This window comes from Berghia stephanieae, chromosome 3 (genome assembly GCF_034508935.2).
Source record: "Berghia stephanieae isolate SIO BIC M18660-M18661 chromosome 3, UCSD_Bste_1.3, whole genome shotgun sequence".
Classification (NCBI taxonomy): Eukaryota; Metazoa; Mollusca; class Gastropoda; order Nudibranchia; family Aeolidiidae; genus Berghia; species Berghia stephanieae.
In genome coordinates this window covers 23,583,739-23,609,909 of record NC_088362.1, presented here as the reverse complement: position 1 = coordinate 23,609,909, position 26,171 = coordinate 23,583,739, and the positions used below count along the sequence as shown (strand labels likewise).

General features: G+C 36.0%; 2 protein-coding genes across 13 annotated transcripts in view; one reads left to right on the top strand and one right to left on the bottom strand.

The window, feature by feature from the left end:
* The window catches only part of LOC144967385 (uncharacterized), a 56,563-nt gene extending 47,252 nt beyond the window's left edge, over window positions 1-9,311 (bottom strand). The window contains exons 1-3 of the mRNA XM_078904517.1: window positions 9,202-9,311; window positions 2,082-2,340; window positions 1,189-1,304 (exon numbers count right to left, since the gene is read on the bottom strand). Coding sequence (XP_078760643.1) covers window positions 1,189-1,304; window positions 2,082-2,243 — 278 coding nt within the window. The 5' untranslated portion in view covers window positions 2,244-2,340; window positions 9,202-9,311. The remainder of the gene's footprint in view (window positions 1-1,188; window positions 1,305-2,081; window positions 2,341-9,201) is intronic.
* The window catches only part of LOC144967384 (uncharacterized), a 78,747-nt gene that overhangs the window by 17,371 nt on the left and 35,205 nt on the right, over window positions 1-26,171 (top strand). For 6 of the 12 annotated variants that reach the window (XR_013644376.1, XR_013644378.1, XR_013644377.1 and 3 more), the window contains exons 2-4: window positions 438-538; window positions 937-1,072; window positions 23,551-25,581. Coding sequence is in view for 5 of the 12 variants with exons in the window: in XM_078904512.1 (XP_078760638.1) it covers window positions 961-1,072; window positions 23,551-25,581 (2,143 nt within the window). In the remaining 7 variants the exon portion in view is untranslated. Of the gene's footprint in view, window positions 1-437; window positions 539-936; window positions 1,073-15,721; window positions 15,913-17,448; window positions 17,611-23,550; window positions 25,582-26,171 lie in introns of those variants that run through there. The other 6 variants (XR_013644380.1, XR_013644379.1, XM_078904514.1 and 3 more) reach the window with 4 other exon arrangements.

The window sequence follows — 26,171 nt, the reverse complement described above, 5'->3', positions numbered from 1 at the left end:
ACCCCAAAAAACCAGCGAACCAAATATAGTAGATTATAGCTCATTCAGTTCATCATCCAAAATTTCTAATTAAACCCTTCAGTCTTTATAATAATACAAACTTATAGTTTCCAATGCCCGAGTTGCACCAGTGCGACTGCTCTCGAGATGAAAACAACTAGATTTGAATATATATTTCGATAAATAATAGGAGAAACTATTGTAGATTGTAGGACTGGATTAAAGCAAACTCAAACCTCTCCATTAAAAGATTAATGTAATTACAGCAACAATGCATAGGAAAAAGAAGTGATGAAATTCAAATAGCAGAATGCATTTGGAAAAAGAGAGGAAAAACAGCCATTAACAGAAAAATGTATTTTAAGCCAATAATTAAAAATCTACCATAAAAAAATGTTTCTTTGTTTCGTTTTCTTTTCTTATCTTCCCATAAACAGAGATAAAAACAGATGAGATCAATGGATGAAAGCAGGTTTGTCGGAACAGGCTCATCATAGCATGTCAGAATTCCAGAAATAATATGGATAGTGCTTGAAAGGTATTTAAAGCATTTCAGTTGCTTCAAGAATGAGACAGCTTTTTTTCATTACCTACCTAAAAGGATAAATCCGGATGTTAATTGTTAAAGATAATGTTTACAATAACATCAGCATTGTTGTCTCGTCATGATGGATGTTGGACATTCTTGGTGTCAGAAGCAATGTCCCAGTTCTAAAAGTTGCACTACTTCTTGTTTTATCCTGTATTACATGTGAATTGTCTAGAAGGTTGAGATTTTTTTTAAAAATCATTGTAAAGCATTAAGAGCGCAATATTTACCCTGGATAACTATATAAATGCAATCAGATAACTATATAAATATAATCCTCTTTTGATGATAATGATGATGATGATGATGATGATATATTAAAAATATAACCATTCCCATCTTCTTAGATCCTCAGATTAGACCAATTCAGAATGAACCCCGTTGATAGTAATAACAGACACGGAAGAAACAAGACAGGGGGAGGAGAGGGAGGAAGGAAAAGGCAATTCATTTCAAGGGAAATTGAAACACAAGCTGAAATGAGTGAGTAACAGTATTTCATTGTATACCCTCTTCAGTCATAAGATTTTTTTACGATGTTGGTATAGAGAATTTGCACTGTAAATAAAATCAGTGAAACATCATCAGCAACTTCTTACCTGAACAGAACAGCATGTTGGAGGATGTCATAACCGGATTCCTCATCAGCAACACTCAGCCAGTCCTCTCCCTTTGGTAGTCCTTGAAGCAAGGAAAACACTTGTTTATCTGTGTCCTATATGGAAAGAAAATAGTCTATTATAGACACGGATCTGATAAAAAGGTATAAAATTAAAAACATTACATCATTAAATCTTCATCAATGTCCTTAAAAGACAAAGGCACAGGCATATATTCAACTTGTGAGACCTATTTTGGAGTATGCTTGTACTGCATGGGATTCCTACAAAATTAAGGACATAAAAGCCAATAAAGATCAGCTGCAAGATTCACCACAAATTGTCGCAAGACGGAACCAGGGTGTTTGACAGCAGCTCTAGATACACTAAGATGGCCAACATACCGGTCTCTTAGAGAGAACACGTGCATACATCTATTTCACAAGACAGTCAAAAGCAAACACATACAAATCAGCTTTTCCCTCAAACAAGATGTTAATAGAACAAACTACCACATGACATAATAGACATCACAGACCCAACATCATTTCAATGCATTTTCCACATATATACAAAATTACCAGGAGGATTGAATGACTTGAGTGACAGGATTAGTGTGGTGTGATAGGTAACATTTATGTTTATAGGATTTGCGGTGATGGGCACAGTGTACCTTTTGCACCTTATGGACTTGAAGTAGAATGATTCATGGAAAATGTACAAATTTTGTTTACACTACAAATTCTTGAATGAGTTTTACATTCTTAAAAAAAATTAAGCTAAAATTAGAATTTCAGTTTAAAAAAACAACAAAAAAAAGGTTTAGAGTTATGACATTGCTAAAATATTTGACACATTATAAGTCAAAGAAACACAGCTTCAACAAATATTACCTCGCTGGTCTTGAGGAGCTGAATGGCCTTGAGAATGGCAGTCTGGGACTCCTGAGAAGGAGTTGCCAGATGTGGTCCATAGATGAGGTTGATGGGCCATGTTGTCCGTATGTATTGGTAGAGAGAGAAGATATAGCCATACACTACATCCCTGATGGGCATTGCTACACACTCCCAGTCAAGTTTCAGTACTTATTATAGTGAAGGGAATCTTTTTCATCGGAGGCAATTTATAACTTTTGAAAACATCAAGTCATACCTTATGAAAAGAAAAACACAAAAAGATAATGATTTTTAAAATGTTGAAAAAAGAGATGCAATGAAGAGATGAAGCCCTCCATATGATCAATACCTTGATGCAGTTAGAGGGCTTCCGATGGAAATTAATATCCAGGGGGGACTATTGAGGAAACATTTCAAAGGAAAACGGTTTTAAAATACACAATATTACCAATTCTCTAATCCGTACAAGGATGTTTATTGTGCGTTAATACTCCATACGTAAGCCAGTTCTGATGAAGACAAAAAATGATAAAGGAGGAAAATGTAAGCGCCTCATTTTTACAGCCCTAACACCAATTTTAAGAGCAATTCATGGTTTGTGCGTTGCTAAACATTAATCAATCAGAATATTCCCTGTATTTAGCTCTAATGTACTGACTTTGAACCATTTCCTGTAGCATACAAACAAAAATCCTTTACCCCATTGAGTGTGATTAATTACTATAATCTCATAGTAAGAGTTCTGGTTTACTTAATCAATATACAGTGCACATAACTTTGAAAATTATGTTAGTTATCGCATAATTTGTCAAAATTAATCAAATGAATATTTCAATCGTTCCATTTATTACTTGTAATTTTTTTTATGTTGTTTTCTGTTTGTTTTTTTCTGTCCCTGTCACCAACCAATAACCAAGAACCAATGCTCCTGTGAACTTTACAACTATATGAATGAGACGTATAAGAAGTAATAATTTTGAATAACTAGCTTTTTTTTTAATTAATTAAGTGGACAAATGGATGTGTTATTGAGTTATTTATTTCATGAATTCCCCTTTTTTCATCAAGTTTTTTTTATGGCATTTCACGTACAACTCACTTCGCTTCCACTGTGATTATATACAGACGCGCCTGAGTGTAATGAACAAAAGAATCAAAATGGTGATTGTACACAGACACTTGTTCTAAGGACATGAAAGCGTTAGTAATGCACATCAAAATATGAAAAGAAACAAGGAAAGTAAATAAAATATCAATAAGTTTTTTTTAATTTACCCAAATAACAAATCAGTAGAGGCATAGAAGCTTACTATGTATACATAATATACATCGTCATTCAGGTGGATGGCGTGGCCAAATGGTTAAGACATCTGTCTCAGAAGGCTCAAAATCGACGCTGCAGGTTTGATTGCCGATTGCCCCACTGTTTATTTTTTCTTTTACCATTATGTGTTTTTTTGGGGGGTTTTGTTTGTTGTATTTTTTGCATTCTGTCTACAGGATGTTGCAAGAGAAAAACGTCCCACCCCATTTCTTTTAAACTCTCTCTCTCTCTCTTACTCACTCACTCTCTCTCTCTCTCTTCCTCACTCACTCTCCCTCATTTGCTGTCTATAAAACATTGCAAATTGTAATAAACATCTCCACCCTGATCTATTTTTTATTGTTAAAAATTGTTTTTAATCCCTCTCAGAAACAGGAAATGAATATCTCACACAGAAACAGAACAAATAATAAGAGGCAACCAGTCTATAGAAGTAGAAGTCACTTTTATATATTTATCTACCAATTTATTTATTTATTTATTCTCTTAGTTCAAATTGAGTCGGCGGGTTGTTCTCATCGGTGTAATGATCTAGCTGTCAACACAATATTAAGTTATCAATATAATATTTTATTGTTACACTTGAAAAAGAAAATTACACTTAATCACATACACATGGGTCAAAGTTGGCAACTGTCACTTCGCCTGAAAGTGAGGAATGCCATACACAAAAAACCTGAAACAATCCAGCGACCCATCAAGGTGGTAATCAAACAAAATTATGTAAACTTACAAAATCACTAAATATAAAAGTGACTGCAATAGTTGATGAAGTTGTGTAGTATATGATTCAAACTCACCAATATTATAAAATTTACTGGAAATAATACTGTATGCAAATATCAAAGATAGTTTGAAAATATGTATAACCTTGCTATAAATCACAAAAACTTACACTTACACAAGGGAGGGAGGGAGGAAGGGAGAGGGAGAGAGAGAGAGAGAGAGAGAGAGAGAGAGAGAGAGAGAGAGAGAGAGAGAGACAGATAGATAGATAAAGAGAAAGAGAGAGAGAGAGACAGAGAGAGAGAGAGAGAGAGAGAGAGAGAGAGTGAGACAGATAGATAGATAGATAAAGAGAGAGAGAGAGAGAGAGAGAGAGAGAGAGAGAGAGAGAGAGAGAGAGAGAGAGAGAGAGAGAGAGAGAGAGAGAGAGAGAGAGAGAGAGAAGTCAATAGGCCAGGTGGAGTAAAAGAAATCTAGACCCATTTGTCCCTCCCCTTCCCCTCCAACCATCAACTAATCAAAGAACACCTCTGGTCTTCTGTGTCAATTGTGACATCTGGCGCCATTGTGTCTGGCCCGACGTCATAAAAAAAAGGGACCGTCACCAAATTTCATGAGACTGAGCACAGGTGTCAAAATATGACATAAGACATAATGGCAATTTTGTGGTTTTGAGGAAAATGTTTGACACGCAAATTCAACGGAAAATTTCCGAGAAATTCCCAAAATCCTGGAATTCCGCAAAAGATTATCATCACTGAGTAATGGTGGCATATGCAGGTGAACTATCAACTCCTTCAACCGGCAAGACCTGCCTAGAAATTCCCATCATTTCTGGCGTACACCAGCAAACTTTGACCAATGCACATACATTTAAAAAAAAAAAAATATCAAACGAATGAAGCAAAAATTTTTCTTGAAATTGGTTGAAAAATTTCTAGAACATTACAAACTACGTGTATAACATTAACTGACGTAGAAGTCTTTGAAGTAAATAATTAAAAGATGTGGCACAGATGAGAATCCACAGCACCAATTTCAAGCCTACTGAGACGGATGTTTTACCCACTCAGCAACCCTATCTGCATGAATGACGACGCATTCGTTGTATGTATACATAGTAAGCTAATATCCCTCTTCTGATTTGTTGTTTGGGCATTTTTTAAAAACTTTTATTATTATTTTATTTACTTTAATTATATCTTTTCATATATCTATGTGCATTGCGAACATTTTTGTATTCTCGAATGTGATTAAATGTAAAAAAAGAGCAGAATTCTTAAAAAGCGCCTGTGTATAATCAAGGTCTACTTATACTCAGATGGGTCTGGGTCTTTCACAGTTCATTGTGCTGTAAAATAATCACCGGCCTCTCATACAAAACTTGAAGAAAAAAAAGGAATTCAAGAGAAATAAATAAGTCAATGACACAAACATTTATCCATTTAATTACAAAATATTACTTCTTATCCGTCTTATTCTTATAAACAGAAAACAATATTTTTAATATTATCGAGTCAAAAATAGAACAATTTCAATTATTATTATTAGACATCTATGGTTTGTTTTTTGTTTTTTTTTCCAAAAAGATTTCTCTTTAAAGTGAAAGCACACCAAAGAAAATATAAGTTGGCATGCACACAACAAAGTGACTTATGCCTAAATGAGGGGGGAGGCATTTTGTAAGAGACTTATATTACTTCTACTTCTACTCTACAGTTCTCTCACACTCTCGTTCTTTGACTGTGAGCCTTTTTAAGTTTAAATCTCGAGTAAATAAAATGGCCATCTCTATCGCAATAGTACTGCGAATAGTAGATAGCATTCATTTTCGTTATTCGCAGTAGTACTGCAACTAGTAGATATCATTTATTTCAGTTATTTGCAGTCTACTATTATATTTTTTACATTTTTTTTTATTAATTTATTTTTTAAGTATTATTACTATATTATTATCATTTTGCGTTTCGTTGACGATGACGATGTGTCTGCTGTTTTGTAGTGATGGTGGTGTTGATGTGGTAGTTGTGATTGTAGTGGTGGTGTTGATGATGTAGTTGTAGTAGTGGTAGTGATAATGACTATAAGGATAATGATGATGATGTAATGGTGGTGGCAGTTCTGCAGTTTTGATAACGATGTGGTAGCTGTGGTAGTAATGATGATAATGTGATGGTCATGGTTGTAGTAGTGGCAGAGGTAGCGATGATAACAAGGAGGATGATGATGATGTAAAGGTGGTGGTGGTGGTTGCTATAGTTTTTATAACGATGTGGAGGTTGCTGTGGTAGTAGCAGTTATTGATGGTAACTTCTATTATTTGCAGGAGCACTGAACTGGGATATGAGTCATGAGCAACAGCAAGAGAGTGTGAGTGTGTGTGTGTGTGAGAGAGAGAGAGAGAGAGAGAGAGAGAGAGAGAGAGAGAGAGAGAGAGAGAGAGAGAGAGAGAGAGAGAGTTTCCAGGAACTTTATAAAATATATTTAACTGCAATGACTAACCCTATAATAGAAAAATAATCCTAAGATCTCGAGCTAACCCTAATACTAATAGGAAAATAACCCTTTGACTGCTTTGCACTACCTTTCAATATTTCACAAATCAGAATGGCAGCCGAGAATCAAAACAATGGTCCAATAAGGACAATCTATCAAGGTTTGTTCTAGAGTTTTAAAGATGCTTCTATTTGATGACAAATTCAATAAATAAATGCCTGACAAAAGATCAACAGTGAAATTACAAATTAAAAGAATACTGAGGATGTAGGAGCTTTCGGAATGTCTCCCGTAAAGTAAAGGATACAATAAACGGGGATGGAACTATTCTCATTAGAAATTAAAGTAACGAAATGACTACAGTGGAAACCTGATGTAACAGGGATGGTGGGACCAAAGCAAAAGTCCTGTTATAGCCGATCCCCGTTACATCAGAAATACAAGGGAAATAAGCACATGATTGACTTTTTCAAGTGATCTAATACATTGATTACCTCCCTTGCCAAAAAAACTGCATGCGACAGGGATTGTGCGCAATATAAATTATAATACATGTATAGATCTAGGCATAACTTTTCTTTTCTTCTTTTTTTTACCTATTTTTATTTATTTCAAACTTTATTATTCATCAATTTATCACCGTACGATGAATATGGCTTTCCACACCATTATAATGAATATATGTAGTCTCCGGCACTATTATCACCGTACACTGAATATAGCCTTCCACACCATTATCACCGTACGATTAAAATCGTCCACCAAGATATTACCGTACGGTGAAAATAAGTCTCCCACACTATTAACACCGTACAGTGAATATAGCCTGCCACACCGTTATAGTGAATATAGTCTCCCACACTATTATCACCGTACACTGAAAATAGCCTTCCACACCATTATCACCGTACTATGAAAATAGTGTGTCAGGCTATTTTCACCGTAAGATGAAAATCGTTTCCCACACTATTATCACCGTACACTGAATATAGCCTTCCACACCATTATCACCGTACGGTGAAAATCATCCACCAAGATATTACCGTACGGTGAAAAAAGTCTCCTGCACTATTATCACCGTACGGTAAAAATCGTCCACCAAAATATTACCATATGGTGATAAAAGTCTCCCACACTATTATCACTGTGCGTGTGTGAAAATCGTCCACCAAAATATTCCGGGACGGTGAAAAGTCTAGCACTACCACACTATTATCACCGTACGGTGAAAATCGTCCACATAGATATTACTCGTACTCATACTCGTACGCTGAAAAAGAAGTCTCCCACATTATTATCACCGTACGGTGAAAATTGTCCACCAAAATATTACGGGACGGTGAAAAATGTCTCCCACTCCCACACTATTATCACCGGACAGTGAAAATCGTCCACCAAGATATTACGGTACGATGAACAAAGTCTCCCACACTATTATCACCGTACACTGAAAATCGTCCACCATAATATTACGGGACGGTGAAAAAAAGTCTCCCACACTATCATCATCATACGATGAAAATCGTTCACCAAGATATTACCGTACGATGAAAATAGTCTCCTACACACGGTCAGGCTATTATCACCGTACGGTGAAAATAGCGGCTTCCTACTATTAGGCACTTTGATAAAATTTTCAATCTCAAAATATCTCGATTTGACTCAGTCAGGGGGATGGGACTTGAAAAAAACATAAAATTTGATACTTTGTTTCTCTACGACCTACGGTTCCAGAGTTATTTATATTTTTCTATTGAAATTTTTTGTCAATTTTACAGAGAGAATCTGTGATCTCACTGCTGCCTCAAAACCAGCATCTCGCGGCGATCGGGAAATTTTGAGTTTTACAGTCAACATGGCCCACTTATTGTTTTCAGTAATTTTGTTTCAATTAAAAAATAAATGGCAAGTGTTAGGTATCATTTTAATGGTCAGAAAATAAGCTTTATTTTCATATAAATCATTTTCATGGATGAAAAGTATGGAAAAAATTAAGGATAAATGAAAATGGAAAAAAATATGAGGTTTTTGTCCTAAAAAAAGGGGTTGATGGCAGAAAAAATAAAATAATGAGCGAGTGTCTCAATGTTGATGAAATTTGGCAGAGATATTCTTCAATTAATTGTCTATCGATGTATGAAGTATAATTAAAATGTATCCATAATTTAAAAAGTTCTTATAATTCAAATATTTATAATTTTTTTATTACAATAAGCTTTCTGAGAAATACAATCAAGAATTAAGAATGAAATACACCGTTAGAAAGCTTGTTTTGTGCCCTTTACAATGATACCAAAGTTAGTCACATAGGTTCACAAATAACGTCATGGTGACCAAAACAGTAAAGGGTCAAAAATAAAGTTCCAAAAAACGAGTTTCACCTTACAGTGAGCCTTTCGGCGGCCACTGGACTGGAGTTATCAAAGTGCCTACTACTATAAAATAACCAGGCGATCTGGGATAAAACTGTTTCAAAAAGTTTCAAGCGACTAATTGCAGATATGTACGCACAAATAAAATTAAGAAAGAAATAAAAAGTTAGAAAATAATAGCACAAATACATATCATTACCTCGTTTGTTTGTTTTTACTTAGACCCTAGATAGAGTTAGCTACTTTTACTTTCGGTGAGAAGTGTGACGTGAAGTGATCCCAGCCTATGTAATCGCCTGACCAAGTTATGTTTGCCAGATATTTTGCACGCATTTTAGTGAGATGGTGACATGCAAAATATCTGGAAAACATAACTTGGTCAGGTGATGACATAGGCTGGGATCACTTCACTTCACACTTCTCACCGAAACTACGATAAATAAATAAATATTTTTTTGGAAATTGGTGTTAGAAATCCTTACCTGGCAATCAGGGTAGGGATGGTTGATTATGGCCATATTATGCCAGATAGTGTAGGTCTATTTTGTATGCCAGATGCACAGAAGATTAAGCGCTAAATAAAATATAAAATATTGATTCGTGAATTATTCCATCCATTGCACAATTGTTGTGATGTTTACCTACTAGCTATAATATAGAGGGACTGTGCGTTTTATTGGATTTTATTTAATGAAAAGAGGTAGCAATTTGTGATTCTATCACAGTTGAAAAAATAAAATTTAAAATTTTCTAAAGGCGCTGATAGAATGATCCGGAAATTTCCGGAGAATGAAGACAAAGTGGGTTTTCCCAAAACAAACTCAACACGCAATCATAAAACGACTACACGAAATCGAATCGAATGGCGAACGTCGCAGGTGGAATCTGGAATGTCATGTCAGCTGGGTGCGCTAAGTTGATTAGAAGATTATTACGACTACCTATCTTTGTCATAAAAGTTATGAAAAGGAGTGGTGCAGAACACCAGTATGAGATGCTTCCCTGAAACTGGGCTGTTTTGTCTTTGTTCTTTGATTGTTTGTTTGTTGTTTTTTGTTTATGCGTTTTTGGTTTCAACTTTTATTTTCCAATCAATTTGAAGGATGGGGGTAGCGGGGAGATAGATATACAGATTCATACTAAACACACACAAAAAAGGGTAGTTTTTTGGGTTTGTTTGTTTTGTTTTGTTTTGTTTTTCTGTTGTTTTTTTTTTTGTTTTTGTTTTGTTTTTGTTTTTTGTTTGTTTACGTTGTTTTTTTTTTTTTTTTTTTAATTTTTTTTTTTCGGGGGGGGGGGGGGGGGGGGATATCTCATCAGTAAGCTAACCAGTCACTGCGTTTAACTCCGTGCCGCTTAATGAATAGTGGGGTGTGTAGTCAAGGCAAGGTTGTTTTGCTCTATGTTCACTCCTTGGTGGCGGGGTATGCGTTTAAAGTAGGAAGGGATTGCTTCGAGGAAGCAGGTTAAGCCATGGTCCAATGGTACCCAACTCGCGAACGACTTCTGTTTATGAGGTTCAATTCCATGCTAGAGACGTCAACAGAAACCTGTAACAATGAGACTAGGGGGAGGATCATGGGAGACAGAATGGACACTGATAACGGAGACCCTCTGATCATTATTCAAGAAGAGAACAGAGACAATGTTAACGCATAATGACATTCACAAGGTGACATGAATCTAAAATTATGGAAGGACCCAAAGCCAAAATTGATCACATTGTCATCAAAGACAAATGGCGACACTCGCTGGTGGATGTTCCTGTTGCAAGATAGGAAGAGACCACAACCTTCGTATAGCCTAACTGGAACTCAGACTAAGAAAAGCAAACATAGCGATAAGCACAAACGCTTTGATTTAGTAAAACTTAAAGACTCAACTACAAAACAATATTTCAAAATGCCCATAAAGAACTGAGTCATCTTACAGCATTAGTGAATAATGAATATTGCGTGATACATATAATCAGCGACATAAACCATTGGTTTTTGAGAAAATGCCAGATCAGTATGGATAACGACTGAGACATGGTCAGCAATATATGACAGGAAGCAAAAAATCAAGAAAATCTTATGTTGTACCAAATCACCGCGTCTCAAAAAGACGTGCTCAATATTAAGAGAAAGACAGAGATGCAAAAGATCAACTAGGAAGGACAAACGGAAATATGTCGACCAACTTTAGAGAAGCCACAGTCAGCGGCAGATCAAAAAGACAGATGTACCAACCAAGATGTACCCGTAACGGCTGAGGATGGCTCAATAGTTACAGAAGAACACAACTTATTTGAAAATTGGAAATAGCACTTCCATAAAATCTTTAAAAGTCGGTCCCCGAGCACCTTCCTCAATATCAACGAGGCTGATGAGAACCTTGAAGTTGATATGGGTGACATTAAAGTTTGAGAAATTAAGGAGGCAATCAAAAACAAATTAAGAATGGTAAAGCTCCTGGAGATGATGGTATTTGCTCTGAAATGTTAAAGGCAGAAGACATAAAAGATCCCATCTCCTGAGAGATATATTGTAAGATCTCTGGGAACAGGAATCAATATCCAACACTTGGAGGAAAGGGAACCAATATCAAGCTACCAAAGAAAGAAGACAGGTAATTATAATATCTGGAGAGGTATCACTTTAATCTCATTGACCATCAAAGTGTCATCACTCTCAAACGATTCTCAGTAGGAGAAGACAACATACTGCTACAAGAACAGATAGGTTTTAGGAGAGGTAGATCGTGCACAGTGGCGGTTCTAGCCTATTTATAGTGGTGGGGCAAAGATGATTCGGTCATATATATATATATATATATATATATATATATATATATATATATATATATATATATATATATATATATATATATATATATATATAAATATATATATATATATATATTTTTTTTTTTTTTTTTTTATTTTTTATTTTTTTTTTCACCTTAAAAAAAAAAAAAAATATTTCAACCACAAATAATCACACTCACAATGAAATGACAATACCAGTAGATTTTAATTATTCCAAACGTAATCAAAAATGAATCACGAAAGAGAATACAACAAAAAAAAATAAAGCGACGAGACATAATGCGACAACACCTTGACAATACAAGTCCATTTCGTTCACTCGAAAAATTAAAGAGATGCTTTAATCCCTCAACGGCGATATTAATATTTCTGTTACATTACTGGTTTTCAGTAGTCCGTAGTAACTTTAAAGTTTTCATCGAGAAGCAACAACAGCGATATGACTCGAGTTTCATTCAGAGCTCAAATTACATCATTTCTACTGCTCTCTTGGTGGTTAGAATATTTGTGCCGGTGGTGGTAGTGGTTGGAATAGTGGTAGCGGTGGTGGTGGTGGAGGAGGAGGAGGAGGAGGAGGAAGAGGAGACGGTGATGGAGGATGTAATTATAGTAGTGGTTTTGGTGGTGCTGTTGGTTAGAATGATAGTTGTGGAGACGATGACGGAAATTATATGATGATGTTGATATTGTTTTTATTGCTATTGTAGTACTTGTCGTTAATATTGTTGTTGTTTTTGTTAATGATTATGATGACAACGACGATGTCGTCGACAATGATGATTACCATACGATATTACAAAGTTTATTCAATCTTAGGCTTTCGCCAATAAATCATACAATTTGATGACAACATACATGAAGGTGGAAAAAAATGGTAAATGGAACCAAACAATAAACTGATACCATTAATAATCACAAAAAATACCACATTCGTAAAACCACTAATACGTACAATAATAATAATAATAATAATAATAATAATAATAATAATAATAATAATAATAATAATAATAATAATAATAATAATGATAATAATAATAATAATAATAATAATAATAATAATAATAATAATAAAATAATAATAATAATAATAATAATGATGATGATGATGATGATGATGATGATGATAATAATAATAATAATAATAACAATAATAACAATAATAATAATAATAATAATAATAATAATAATAATAATAATAATAATAATAATAATAATAATAATAATAATAATAATAATAATGATAATAATAATAATAACAATAATAATATTACCATCATCATTACTACCACCACCATCATTATTACGTTTCCAATCAGTTTTTCTCGTTTTTTAAAAATTTTATACCTATAATAGACGAAAATTCCGGTGATTTTTTTAAAGGGTAGTTAAAATATCTACGATTTTATTAACCCTGAAAACTACGATTTTTATTTTCCTATTTCAAATAGGCAGGTCTGCTATGACAAGTATCAGTTCCATAGTCAAAAAAAGACAAACAACAACAAAGTTTATTTAATCTTAGGCTTTCGCCAATAATTCATACAATACAATTAAGACACAATAATGCTACCAATCTCTCCTCATGCATTCGTTAGACTATAACAATAACGACCGTGTTATCTTTACTCCTTACCCAACCAACCCCTAGCTTCCCGCCTCTTCATCGCGAACTATCTTATGTATGTATTAGCTTCAGGACGGGCAAGTACGGAATCTGCCCACCCTTACTTTAAACGTATTTATTTCCTCTATAACTTAGTTAGAATTCAACTCTCTCTTTTTTCAGAAGAGTATTTCTCGTATACTAATTCAATTGTTGAGAATACCAAAATGGTGGTTTTATTTTATATATTTATTTAGTCGTGACTTTTGAATAAAAGTGTTTTGTTTTATTAGAGGGAATACAATAGAATATACATTGTTTTGCAAAAATATTTAGCCTGACAATAAAAATACAGCGGTAATTACTTTAAGAATTTGAAAAAAAAAATTTGTTTAAAAAAAAATAAATAAATAAATGAGAAGCACTAAAGTAAACGAGAAAAAAAAAAGAAATAATTTAAACGGATTTAAAAATATAAAAACAACACAAGTTAATACTAACTTGATATAATATTAGTAAATCAATAAATTTAATTCAATACTGGAACCTTCCCAATGTCATTACATCAATGGTACCAGCACAAGTAAGGCAATAAATAAGAAAAAGTTCGTTTGCCAAAATCTCTATTTAGTGTTCACTGGTTTATAAGGTGGGCTCATTTGAATTAGCCCGACCTAGAACTAGAGAGGCCAGACAGCAAACTCGGAGTTCAGCGTCAGGCGACGTGACGATGAGATGACGATGTGGGCGGAGTGGAGTGGGGGGGGGGGGGGTGATAAAAAGAACAGGATCGTATCCTGGTTTATGCATTACGGGTGCATGGTGATTTTCAATCTATCAAAAATACACACAAATTGATTTTAGTACGAAGATCAAGTTTAAGTACTAACTGTTAAAATGATCTAATTTAAATTAGATTATTTCGGACATGGTAATACAGCATAAAACTTGAAAAAACAGGCTGGTATTTGCCCACCCTGCCCATTATTACCAGCCGTCCCTGATCGTGCATAGACCACATTTTTATACTTCGACACATTTGGGAACAATCGAATGAGCGGAACAGCCTCATGTATGTTGCATTTATCACCTTTGAAAATTCTTTCGATAGCGTTAATCGGGTCATCTATGAAAGATACTTAGGTATTATGTTATCCCACAGGATATAGTTAACCTCATCCATTCTGAGTGCAGAATTATTGTTCACAGCAATAGTTTGATAGAACCATTCGTTGTAAACAATGGAGCCAAACAAGGTTGTATTCTCTCACCCATTTTCTTTTCTTTGGCCATTGACAGGCTGATGCGAAACACTATCACAATGAAAACAATGAAGTCTTACATCAATACTTGAGGATTAGGACAAGGCAGATGGCATTGGACTACTCTTCCACAGATTTCAGGATATATATATATATTATGTCAGAAGACTGAAAGTTGCAAAAGGCAGATAATTCAATTGGACTGAAAGTAAACAACAAGAAGACTCAAGTAATGAGGACCAACATGTCAAACAAAGATTCAATGTGCATTGATGGAAATCCTCTTGGGCAGCAAACTAATAACAGATGGTGACTGCAATGGAGAGATCAAAACCAGAATTAGTAACCAGGCATTTGCTTCCCTTAAACAATATTGGAGAGCAACGGGGTTGTATCACAGCCCTTAAATTCAAGATTATTAACAGTGATGTCTTGAGCATTTTGTTCTATGGATCAGACTGTTGGAAGATAACAGAAAGTATCATTATCATCCAAATGCTTGAGGTATTCCAAAACAAATGTTTACGGGTAATCTTCATGGTTTTCTGGCCGAATACAATCTCAAATGAGGACCCGGGAGCTAGAGCAGAGGTGGAGTCTGGAGAGTCTCATTAAAAGGAGAAGGTTGGGGCATGTCTGTAGCAGACTTAAGAAACGCTGGCAAGGAAGATTTGACAACGGACACCCAAAGAAAGAGGAAGTGAGGCCGCTCCAATGAGATCGGAAAACTACCATGGAGAGGCCAGGCACTTGCTGTCCATAGAAGCACAGTAAGCACTGCTTACCCAAGACTTTCAAGTTCATTGCATATAAAACTGCAACGAACGTCTACAAAATATTCCAAAGTCTCATAAATCCGAATGAGACATTGGGAATAGTAGCCTAAAGGAAGAATCAACTGGCTGCTATCGTGACAAACGGCCTGGTGTGACGCGATGAAGAGAGAGAGAGAGAGCGAGAGAGAGAGAGAGAGAGAGAGAGAGAGAGAGAGAGAGAGAGAGAGAGAGAGAGAGATGTATGTTCAGCGTCGTCCCGAACTTCAGACAACGGAATAGTAGTAGTAGTCGATTCTGCAAAAATCGGTAAGATCTCAAACAAGTCTCAAATGGCAGCCTGGCCTGATCGTCCAACCAACAATGCATTTAATTAGGCTGTTCACTAGCCTAAGCAATCCATACTTTATCACCTGATTCCCCAAGAAAATACAGACAACTCATGGGAAATAAATATTAGGTATAAGTAACTTTCTGATTTTCTTAGAATTACCAAGTAAGAAAACTTGAGATATCTCGTTTTTTGTTGAACGAAAGAAAAGTGAAAAGGACAACTTGCCTTAGGCCTTAGGCCTTAGAAATTCAAATCAACACAAAATCTTGTCCATAAAATATAGAGTTGCGTTCGGGAATCAGACGTGTCTGTGCATATCGGTCAAGCCCGTATAATTTCAATTGTCCTCTTTAAAAAAATCACAGTTTTAAGTTAAAATAATTTGGCGCACAATGAAGAAGAGAAAGATCGGTTCGTTAGTTTGTTTTGTTGTTTTTTTTTTAAATTTAAGAGGGGAAGGGGCCCTAGAACTCTAACAGAGGTGCGCCTCAAAAAGACGTTCTATTTTCAAAAACAAACACTGGTTTTTTTATCTGGTTGTTGGAAATTATTAGCTAATTTCTTTGTGAAAAGGTTTAAGTCTCTCATGTTACCTTTTCCTGCAGCGATCTCTGCTTCTTCTAGTCTCTTTTATTATGATGAGTCTTTTTACTTCTTTATTTTGGGTATGTTACTCCTGGACTTTTGCTTTCACTGTTCATGTTTTGTCTGTGTTCAATTTAACTTTCTTTTCTTTTCTTTCATCTATTTTCTTGATTGTGGTCATTTCTCTGAATTCCCAGTATTTCCTCACTTGTCTCCTTTAGCATTTCTTTACATTGTTGCCATTTCACCTCCGCTCATTTACCTGCTCCATTGCATGAGTGCCCATTTCATAATATCCTTGAATCCAGTGTTATCATTGCCAATTTTGGCAATGAAATCTCCCATCATAACTTGCACATCCTTAGGTCGTTGCTAATCGAAAATTGTCTGTAACTGTTTATAGAATTCCCATTTATTATCATCATCTGCTTCATTGGTTGGTGCTATAACATTGAATAATACTGAGTCTAATGTCTGGTTTATTTGTTGAAAAAAGCGCAGTCATGATTCTTGCATTGACTGGTTCCCATCCAATGAGGGAGTGTCTTCCTTCAGGTGTCATCATCAGTGCTACTCCTGTGTGGTGTGCATCCTCTTCCATATGCCTGGAGTACAATATATACTCTTCAGATGCCAATCTTGTTTCTCCAGCCCGATTCCATCGTACTTCTATAATCCAAGTTTCGAGATTTTATATTCTTTAATTTCTTTTGCTTTTTGAACTGCTTTTCCCCCTTCATACATAGTTCTGATATTCCAAGCTGCTATCTTGGAGATGTGCCTGGGAGAAAGAGGAGGGGTGCGGGTGGTTGGATGGGAGCATCACCCTTGAATCGTATACCTATGATGTTCGCATGGATGTACGATCCGATAGTGATGTCGTTTCTTCTTCTCTTTACTAGCCTATCCTGCTTCTTTGGTTTGTGATTGTATTTTTGACAGGGGATATTTTTTTTCCTGTAAATCCTCTGCCTGTTTGTTCTTGGTTATTTATAATTTAGCTTATGATATCTTTAGGTTATGATTTTGATTGACATTTGTACTATTTTTTTTAGATTGCTTGTTTTTTTGTTTCAGCGGTCTCTCATATAACCTCAATTGTGTTGGAAGAGACCTAAAGCAACAAACAAACAAACAAAAAAAAAGAGGAGGGGTCAGCCTTGAAGCTTTCTTTCGGCTTTAACTACACAACGTCATAAGCTCTAATATTGAAGCCTCATCCCTTCCCTGGCTGTAAAGGTAGTGATTATTCGTCGATGCTTTTGTAACTATTGTCTTTTTCACAAGATAGGACTGTTAACCCTATGCTTAACCCCCACACTTGGAGGATCAGGATTGAATTCAGAGGTCTCTCCTAGACCAGTGGCTTTCCAGGCTTATGAGTCTAGTCTACCCAGGTTTTCCTTTGAATTTGGAGTTTTCCTCTCTAAGACGATTGTCAACCAAGGTTGATGAAGGTCGTCTCTCCATAAGTATGAGCTAAAGGGTAGATTAAGTAAGAATAGGATGTACAGAAGACAACACACTACAGAGTGCAGGGTGTCCAGCAAGGTCATAAAGTCGTAAATTTGCATCCATGGTCGTAAAAATGTCGTTAATTTGTTGATTCAAAGAATGGAAATTTTAAAAAGTTCATTGCAGTAGCATCGCAAAATTACGAATGCAAAAAATGACAAGGATTCATTGTGCTGCCGCCATTTTGAAATTCTTAGGCACCTGTCAAACATAGTCTGACCATTGTAGTGCCCCTTGGTGGTCATTTTGCTTCCCCACTGTTGTTGGGAGACTCTTTTGATCAAGTCTCTGGGGTACTCTGACCCCATGTGAACTCACCACAAGATTATACCATTGCTAACAACTTGGACAAACCCCTACAATACCCCTCCCCTTGTCTTTAGAATCTGCTGAACCCATAAGTGTATAAAAAGAAGATAGGCCCATCCCATTCTACCGCTTACCAATCCTGTCACTTCACTGTGCGTGCCCACCATTGACGATAAAATCCTCACTTTCGGGAATTCCCCTTGTTAGTCATTGCCGCATTTTGCTTTCGTTTATCCCATGGTTTATTTATATCCTTTGTGCACTCCTAAATTTTATATAATTACTTTTAAGATTTAAAAAAAAATTAAAATGGAGGGAGGGAGAGATAGAAGGGGAGGGGAGGAGAGAGAGGGGGTGAAAAAAAAAAGGAATAAAAAGAGAGAGAAGAAGGGGGAAGGAGAAAAGAAAGAAAAGAAAGGGGGGGAGGAGGGGAGGTGGGGGGGGAGGAGAGGGGGGAAGAAAGAGAAGGGAGGAGGGGAGGAGGATGAAGAAGAGAGGGAGAGGGGGGGGAGAGAGAAAGAGGGAAGAGATAGATTGGAGAAAAGAGAAAGGAAAAAGAAAGAGGAAGAGAGGAGAAGAGAAGATAGAGAGAGAGAAGAGAAAAAGAAAGGAAAAAGAGAAGAGGGAAGAAAGAAGGAAGAAGTAGGAAGAAAAGATGGAAGAAAGAAAGAAGAGTATAGAGAAAGAAAGAGAAAGAGAGAAAATGAGGTAAGAAGAGATGAGAAAAAAGAGAAAGAGAAGAAAAGAAAAAAAAAAGAGGAGGGAGAGAAGAAGAGAAAGAGAAAGAGAAGGGAAAGATTGAAAAGGGAGAGAAGGAGAAAGAAAAGAAAAGAGAGAAGAGATAGATGAGAGAAAAAAAAGAAAGGAAGAGGAAAAAAGAAAGGAAGAGGGAGGGGGGGAGGGGGGGGGGGGGGGGGGGGGAGGGGGGAAGAAAAAGAAAGGCATAGAGAAAGAATGAAAGAAAGAGTGAGAGGGAGAGAGAGAGGGGAGGGAAGATAGAGAGAGATAGAAAAAGAGAGAAAGAAAGAATTGCTCATTCTGTGATGGACTAAGAACAATATTTACAACAACTGGTTTGAATTTACCATATTTGTGTAAAATGTAATAGTAGACAGGACATTCAACTTCAGTTAATCGCAACATTTTCGCTGATCCCAGGCTGTTGCTATTATCCGGAGTAGACTGTAATAACATCTTCAGAGATTAAGGCACAGCAATAGATTTATAAATAGTAACAGATAGGCTGAGCAGCGGTGCGATAATATCACACAATGGGGACGCATGGATAGGCTGAGCAGCAGGATATATCACACAATGGGGACGCATGGATAGGCTGAGCAGCAGTGCGATAATATCACACAATGGGGACGCATGGATAGGCTGAGCAGCAGTGCTATAATATCACACAATGGGGACGCATGGATAGGCTGAGCAGCGGTGCGATAATATCACACAATGGGGACACATGGATAGGCTGAGCAGCAGTGCGATAATATCACTCAATGGGGACGCATGGATAGGCTGAGCAGTGGGATAATATCACACAATGGGGACACATGGATAGGCTGAGCAGCAGTGTGATAATATCACACAATGGGGACGCATGCCATTAACTCTAAAACCCTCTCTCGCTTCGTTCAGGTGTGGCTGGTTAGCAGCTTTTCTCTCTCTCTCTTCTCTTTCTTTTTCCTTTCTCTTTTTCTCTATCTCTCTCTTTCTTTCTTCTCTCTTTTCTCCCCCCCCCCCCCCCCCCCCCTTCTCTCTCTTCCTTTTTCCTTCTACTTTTCTCCATCTACCTCTTTCCTTCTTTCTCTCACTCTCTCTATCTCTCTCTGTCTCTGTCTCTCTCTCTCTCTCTCTCTCTCTCTCTCTCTCTCTCTCTTTCATTCTTTCTTTTTCCTTTCTCTCTTTCTCAATCTATCCAAACCATTGTCGTCAATCACAAAATAAAGTATATCATCGTCAGTCTCTCCTCACAACTGTCATCGTCTACCTGCTGTCTATACCATGCCCAGCCAACTCGCCTCATATCTTATGGTCACAAACCCGAATTGCCAAATCCTGCCCTCTTTTGTCTCTAACAGGGTTGTGACACACTAATGTAGTATTAAACCCCGGCCCCTTGCGTTTCTTCAACGTGTCATGATTTCACCCATGATGAAATCTAATCATGAGATTTTGTTTGATTGATTCCATGAATTTGCCTCCTTTTGAGGTCGAGAATTTGTTGTGATTAACCAAAGTTTGTTGCAATTAACCAGTGACTTTTATATTGAATGGGTAAATTCAAGAAATCAATCAAACAAAATATCAATTTCATCATGGGTGAAATCATGACAGGTTAAAGAATCGAGAGTGAGCGTGATTTAATGCTACAATAGTGTGTCACCACCTTATTAGAGACAAAGGAAGGCAGGGCTTTGCAGTATGGGTTTGTTATGTCATCTGTGGCCATTAAATAGGAGGCGAGGGGGGCTGGGCATTATCTGGACAACAGGTAGACAATGACAGCTGTAACGAGAGACTGAGCGATATCCTTTGTTTTGGGATTGACTGTGCATTGTGACCAACGAGTTTTTGAGAGCTCTCTCACATCACAGCTAATCTCTTTGACTCTTGCAAAAGAACAAAAGAGTGAAAGTTAATCCAATCTGAATAAGAAGTCGACTTGCATCAAAGCTGCTTTTGCTTAACAAAATCTAAAAAGGTGCTTTTGCTTGTCAAAATCTATACCGGGCCGCCATATATTTTTTATTCCAATCAAATTGCTCAATCTGTGGTAGAATCAGAACAATGTTTACAACTACTGGTTTGAGTTTACCATATTTGTGTAAAATGTTGCAAAAGTGGACAGGAAATTCAACTTCGGTTAATGGAAACATTTTTGCTGATCCCAAGGGGTTGTGATTATCCGGAGTGGACAGTACTCCCAATACTACTACTACTACTACTACTACTACTACTACTACTACTACTACTACTACTACTACTACTACTACTACTACTACTACTACTATACTACTTACTACTACTACTACTACTACTACTACTATACTACTACTACTACTCTACTCTACTACTACTACTACTACTACTTCTACTACTACTACTACTACTACTACTACTACTACTACTACTACTACTACTACTACTACTACTACTACTACTACTACTTCTACTGCTACTACTACTACTACTACTAATACTACTACTACTACCTACTATTACTACCACCACAACTACTACATCTACCACCGGCACAACTACTACACAATACTACTATCGCTTTATTAACACCACTAAAACTACAAATACTTCTATCACTACTATTACTATTATATGTTGCCTTTGTCATCTCATTCAATGAGACATTTAGAAATAAAAAGTATTTCTAAATATGATTTTTACTCCCTGCCTCCACTCTCTGTCTCATATCACATACACACACACACACACACACAAACAGACACACATAAGCATGTAATAACTCATGAAAAAAATCATAAACTCTCTCAAGTTCATATGCATGGAAAGTCGAACAACTTTTTCGATTTTCAATGAGGGTGAACTCGAGAGAGTTAAAGTTATAGGAAATTGTTTTTTTTTAATAGAAGGTTTATGCTTAGGTAAATGTAATATGAGCACAAATCATTGATTTCAGAAGAAAATATATCAATTTCCTAGGTCATAAATTTGACTCTGAAATTTTGCTGGACACCCTGAGAGCGAGTGCGAGGTGAGGGCAGAGCATGTACCACTCGCTGGGGGGTTCTGTCTCCTGCACCTTAAGAGGAAGGGTTCCCACCTACTCCCTAACCTGGTAATACCACAGGCCGGGGACTCCGTCACACCCATAACAAAAATGGTGGAAAACAGGGAGCACCACAGGAAGGTGTTGTTATGGACACAATAATCAAGATTTACCCTAAAAAATGCATGAGGCAATTAGAGTGATAAGGCGGTATGCAATAACCTCTGTCAGACAGGATTTTGCGGCAGTCAGTGCACCTGGAAATGAGAGGTGTTGGGTTCAAAATGCACATCAATTTCCTTTCACCAAGCTGGCTGTCCGGCCCAGACCTTGCAGCTCCCCAATTACTTTAGTTAAGTTAGAATAAATTGTTGTCCTCCATCTTAAGAGGGTCATATGAGGAGCCATGTACATTAACTCATTCAACCCTAACACCGACTATATCCGTTGTTTACCCAGGTTACTTTTACCCCTTGCCTATTTATTAAATTTTTCTGAGAGACAAATTATAGGCGTAGTCTCATGATAAAAATGTTTTTCATTTTTACATGTTAATGGTAGTTGAATAAAACTTTCTATCCACATGCTTATTTTTAATTTAAAAATGTTTTTCCTATTTTGAAAAGTAGCAAAATTCTCTAGGATTGAGTTAGTTAATCAGAGTCAGCTTAGTGAGCCAGAGTAGACAAGAAAGCATCACTAGACTCGGAACTTGAGAGGTGTTGAGATTTAAAGTGCACATCATTTTCCTTGTAATCCAGGCCTCGTATCTTTTTACAGTGTTTTACGCCCTACATTTTATATATGTTTCTAATTTAGGTTTTTATATTATTGTATCTTTCAAATATGGTAGTTAATGAATATATTGGGAAATACAAAAGCAACAATGTAAACAATAAGAAAGACAATTGTCTTTATCTCTTATGAAAAAAGGCAATTAGAGTTATAATTGGGACTCTTGCATTTTAGGATAATAATAAGACAATTTCTCTCCTTACCACCTGCAGCAAAATCGTCACATTTGTTACAAAAACAAAATACATTTTTCTTATTCAGATTAAATTTGTGCATCACAGACTTTGAAGAATGATCTTTGTTTAATTAATAAGAACATAAAGTTGTTTTGTAGAGAGCTTGTATGGGTTTTAAAAAATCATTTTTTTTGTGCTGGGTTAACCTGACATTTTGGGAAAATACTGAAAATGATAGGTAATAAAACAATGTATCACAGTGCAACCTCTCGATAACAACATCCCGATATTGGCATCCCCTGAACAGCAACATGGTGCCCTGGTCCCAATTTTTTAACTATATATTGTTAGCGACAAAAACCTCAATATAACGACATACATTTTAGTAAAAAAAAAAAAGCATGGTTAGCGACATTGATATTACAATAATCTGCAATTGAAATCGATATATAATAATGATAGTAATAATAATAATAATAATAATAATAATAATAATAATAATAATGGTAAATCAGGACAAAAAGGTCAAGAATCAAGAGAAATTTTAATCGAAGGGTTGCCAGGTTTTAAATATCACCAACTCTTTCATCTCTGTTTTTATATGATTTTTTTTTGTTTTCAACTCCATTTTAGACCCAAAGATTCTGCTGCTACTGTTGCAAGTTAATGCTCGAATGAAGAAGGCCATCATTGAATTATTGTTGAAAATGCTTATAGTAGTACTGGTAAAAATATTCGAGGAATGCATAAAAAAGAAGAAATCTACGGAGACTAGGAAAAAACGAGAGACAAATTCTGGTCCTTCTCCTTGCCATGATTCTGTTGGAGACAACAAACAACAAGAACATTCAATGAATGATGGAGCTGATGATCCAACCAGGCAAATACCAAAAATTTACAAACATTATGTGGGGAAGAATAAACCGGTTCAAAGTCATGTCTTGAATTTGAAGCAAAATACAAGTTGTGACTCGATGATATCACAAATTTCTGCTGAAATTGAATATTTACTAAGTATTCTTGGTTTGAAACATTTAAGATATAAATACAATGTTAGGGATGAGAAATGGATTAATTTAGTAAATGGTATTCAAATATTTGTTGTGAATATTGCAAGGATTAAATTTGAGGGCCTGACCTTAATTTCACTTTCACTGGTCTCATCAGTGCCATATGAAAAATTGAATAAATTTCTAATCAAAAAGGCACTCTCTGAATGTCTTGATTATGAAAGTAATGAGCAAGTTATTAATGAAAGTTTTAAAGATTTAGAGCACAAAGGAAACGTAGTAAATGTTAATGAAGAAGATGATGGAGATAATGTACATTATGAGGAAATGATTGTTGATAAAACCTGGACAGCTATTGGCCATGGAAAAAATGAGAAATTTCATGAAATTGACGCGATTGAAATCGAAAGAGATGAATTAAATGTGGATGAAATATCTGGAGATACCTATCATGAAAAAGATGAGGATTTTATTGATGGTGAAACTTCTGGAGACATTAAGAAGATAAGAAATGAGGGAATTACTGTTGATGAAACATCTGGAGTCATTGAAAAGGAAAGAAATGAAGAATTTAATGCTGTTAAACCCGCCAAATACCCTAAAAAGAGAAGAAATGAGGAATTTAATGTAAATGAAACCTCTGGAGAGCTTTGTCATGAAAGAAATGAAGAATTTTATGTTGATGAAACATTGGGAACAGTTGAAGACATTAATAAGGAAAGAAATAAGGAAATTACCTTTGATAAAACCCATGGAAGCATTGAAAAAGCAATAATTGAGGAATCGAAGATTGACGAAAGGAGATACGTAAATCAGTCCAATATTACTCTTTCTCATAAGTCGGTGATTGAAAAATTAATTTTCAAACATTTTTGCATGACTGGCCCTCGGAACAGGCAGAGTTCAGATTTTGATATTTTGGCACTCGACACGCCCAGGAATTTGACTGACAAGGTGAAAAAATCTTGGGAGACTATTCTTCATCCTTGTTCTCATGTCATTCCTGGCAATGATTTCCTGTGTTTATCAACCTTCGTTGTCTTTGATGAGTTAATCCACCCCTTGATGCGATATGAATTTCTTCGCATACGTTCGTACAACCAGTGTAGCACCATGCCCATATATTCTGCCACAGAGCTAGCTCAGCACGGCTTCTATCACACTGGAGTGAATAAAGAAGTGATATGTTTCCACTGTAAGAAGGATTACAATGGCTTTCTGCATGGTCTACGGTTAGATGAAACCGTTCATGAAGAGAACTGTGAGACGGGGAGGGCCCAAAACAATGTGCCTCTTTTCCAAGGAACCCGTGGCTTGACATTTGCCGATTTGACGCACTTCAACAGAAAATATTTGGGTGACGGACACAGTGGAAAATCATTCGTTCAACAACAGTCCTTGGAGGAGAACCATGTTTACTTTATTTACACTTCAGTGACTAGTCAGCCACCTGTGGGGACCCGACCTAGCCCAAATTTTTTGAGAATATTTGATGAGAGAAACAACTTTGACGATGATGAATTCCTTGACTTGAGGGGGGCAGCTTATCCTCAGTTTGCCAGTCAAAAAATTCGTAAAATAACCTTCGGGTCCTGGGATCCAATGCACAGTCAGAAACCAGATGACCTGGTCTCACTTGGATTCTTCTATGCAGGTAACCCTTTTGCTTTTTTTCCACCTTATTTAAGGGGCGGTTTGTGTCTAATTATTAGGAAAATCCTTCGAAAAATTGATTTTGAGATTTTGGTGGAAAATATTTTATTATCCTAGAAATAATATAAGTGAAGTCCAAATTCTTAAAGTAGACTATAAAGGCACGAAAAACAAAGTCGAAAATGGTACAGGTAGTAAGAAAAGTGTGAAAAACGGGAAGCTATTTTGCTATTTTCTCAATATGTCATTTTTCTAAGGGTATGGGATACTGTGTCAAACGTTTCTCAGAATCTATTTAATGAAATTGTCTGAAATTTTCCACAGTTATCACAGAGATAATGTACTGTGTCACCATAGAGAGATTTTTTTGATAAGATATGTGAATTTTGAATTATAATACTAATTCTGAATTTATAACATCAATTTTGTCATAACATTTTGATTCTCCAATTTGTAATGTTCTAATAAAAAATTAATAAGCTAAAGCCGTAAAATCTCTCTATGGTGACACACTATGGTACAATGTTGACAAGAGGGAAGAATATGGAGGTCATGCCTTCATTAGTTTTTGTGGAACGTTTGCCACGAGAT